The sequence below is a fragment of the Capsicum annuum genome, unplaced genomic scaffold (genome assembly GCF_002878395.1).
Source record: "Capsicum annuum cultivar UCD-10X-F1 unplaced genomic scaffold, UCD10Xv1.1 ctg52680, whole genome shotgun sequence".
Classification (NCBI taxonomy): domain Eukaryota; kingdom Viridiplantae; phylum Streptophyta; class Magnoliopsida; order Solanales; family Solanaceae; genus Capsicum; species Capsicum annuum.
This window is the reverse complement of record NW_025860731.1, coordinates 1-1,663: the sequence shown is the minus strand read 5'-3', so window position 1 is coordinate 1,663 and position 1,663 is coordinate 1. Positions and strand designations below refer to the sequence as shown.

The 1,663-nt window shown below is 29.0% G+C and overlaps 1 protein-coding gene across 1 annotated transcript; it reads right to left on the bottom strand.

Annotated features, from left to right (window-relative positions):
• Positions 1–277: 277 nt before the first annotated feature.
• LOC124892970 (MADS-box protein AGL71-like) lies at positions 278–739 on the bottom strand. The gene has a single exon (XM_047404137.1). It carries the CDS (start codon positions 737–739, stop codon positions 278–280), a length of 462 nt encoding a protein of 153 aa, XP_047260093.1.
• Positions 740–1,663: the final 924 nt, after the last annotated feature.

Genomic DNA, 1,663 nt, shown 5'->3' with positions numbered 1-1,663 from the left:
TACCGTGCATTGCACGGATACTAATACAGGTAAAATTAAACTAGAGTTAATCAAGAGAGAGAGACTGTATATGACAAAAAATAAAATTCAACAACATGTCAAATCATACATATATAATAAAGATTTACTAAAAACGGCAACATCTTAACAAAATAAAATAACTTCAACATGTCAACGAAACAAACAACATGATAAAGTAGATAGATAAACATATGAAATATAAAATACTACTTAAAAAATAAATATGACAACAGAAATAATAAATGCTTAATTAGAACTAAATTTTGGGGTGTCCACCATCCTTCTCTTGAGCATTGTTGTCACTACCTTCTATGGACTGATTATGTTCATGGAGTTGTTTCTTTCTTTCTTCGACTTGGGCCTTCTTTAGAGCAAAAAGCTTTGTCAGGCCTCTAAGTTCTCCAACATCGAGTTCATAAATGTTTTTTCCCTTAACAACTTCATTGAATAACAATTCCATTTTTTTATCCTCATTCTTTTGTTCTATTTTTCTAATGCTTTCTTCTTGGTCCTCCACCATTTTTTCATGATGCTCTACATTTCTAACGAGTTTATTCATTCTTTCCAGCTCAGGAAAACTAAAATACCTCTCGACAATTTGCTTAACATGAGGTTCAGATGGCCATAAAATCATTTCCTCTGAACTAAAAATAATTATCCCAACTTGTACATCACACAGAGTTGCTAACTCTTGTGCTTTCTTAGAAAAACTTGTCATTTTTTTAAAAAGGAGATTTTTTTTCTCACCTTTGCTTAAATTTTTGTTCTTAAGCTTCCTACGAGCCATATTTTGCATACACTAAATAAAAAGGGAGTGCTTTCCTTGGGAGAGGAGACTATGATTGAGAGTGAGAACTAGAGATTTATTTATAGATGCCTAATAATACTGTTATTACCATATAATTAAGTGAATTCTTCAAGAACTTTCTTAAGTAATTAAAATTCATTTTTGGAAAGTATAATCTAAAGCAGATTTGGTTCTAAGTTAATTATTTATGTATTTTCTTAAAATGCTTAAAGTACAGCTATATTTTGAAATTCATAATCTATGAAGTAGATTTGTTTCTAAGTAACTTCTTCATGTATATTCTTAAAATTCTAATACTTCTATTGTGATTAATTCAGTCAAAATCCATGGGACAAATTTTATTTTATTTTAATTCATCGTGCATTTTCATAAATTTTGAAATGTAACATGTTATGTTCTTTTGAGTATTAGAATTCTTTTTTTAAAATGTCCTTTCGATTGGACTTTAAAATGTATTTTATGTCATGCATAGATGAATTATTTGATTTTTTAGGTAATAAGATATGTATTGATTAAGAGAATTAAAAAAATTGAAGTTTGACAGTTCTTATAGGTTTTGAAAGTAATTTATGGTTTATTTGGATAGTTTGAACATGTCTCGAGGGGGCACATGAGTAATTCAGAAACTCAAGTTAAGAAATTATTCATCAAGCATAGTAATTGACCATGGTCAAATATGAGTCGAGATGACTTTGAATCGCTGATTAGATTACTTTGATAGGTTTATAGGGTATTAGTGTACTTGACTGCGCTTCACGCGGTACTAAAATTCTATGAGAATTAACTATCGTGAAGAACATTTTAGATTAAATATGAAAAAGTTAACTTGATTTC

What these genes read in the sequence shown, in the direction of transcription:
- LOC124892970 (XM_047404137.1), bottom strand. Translation starts at nt 739, where the DNA reads ATGACAAGTTTTTCTAAGAAAGCACAAGAGTTAGCAACTCTGTGTGAT.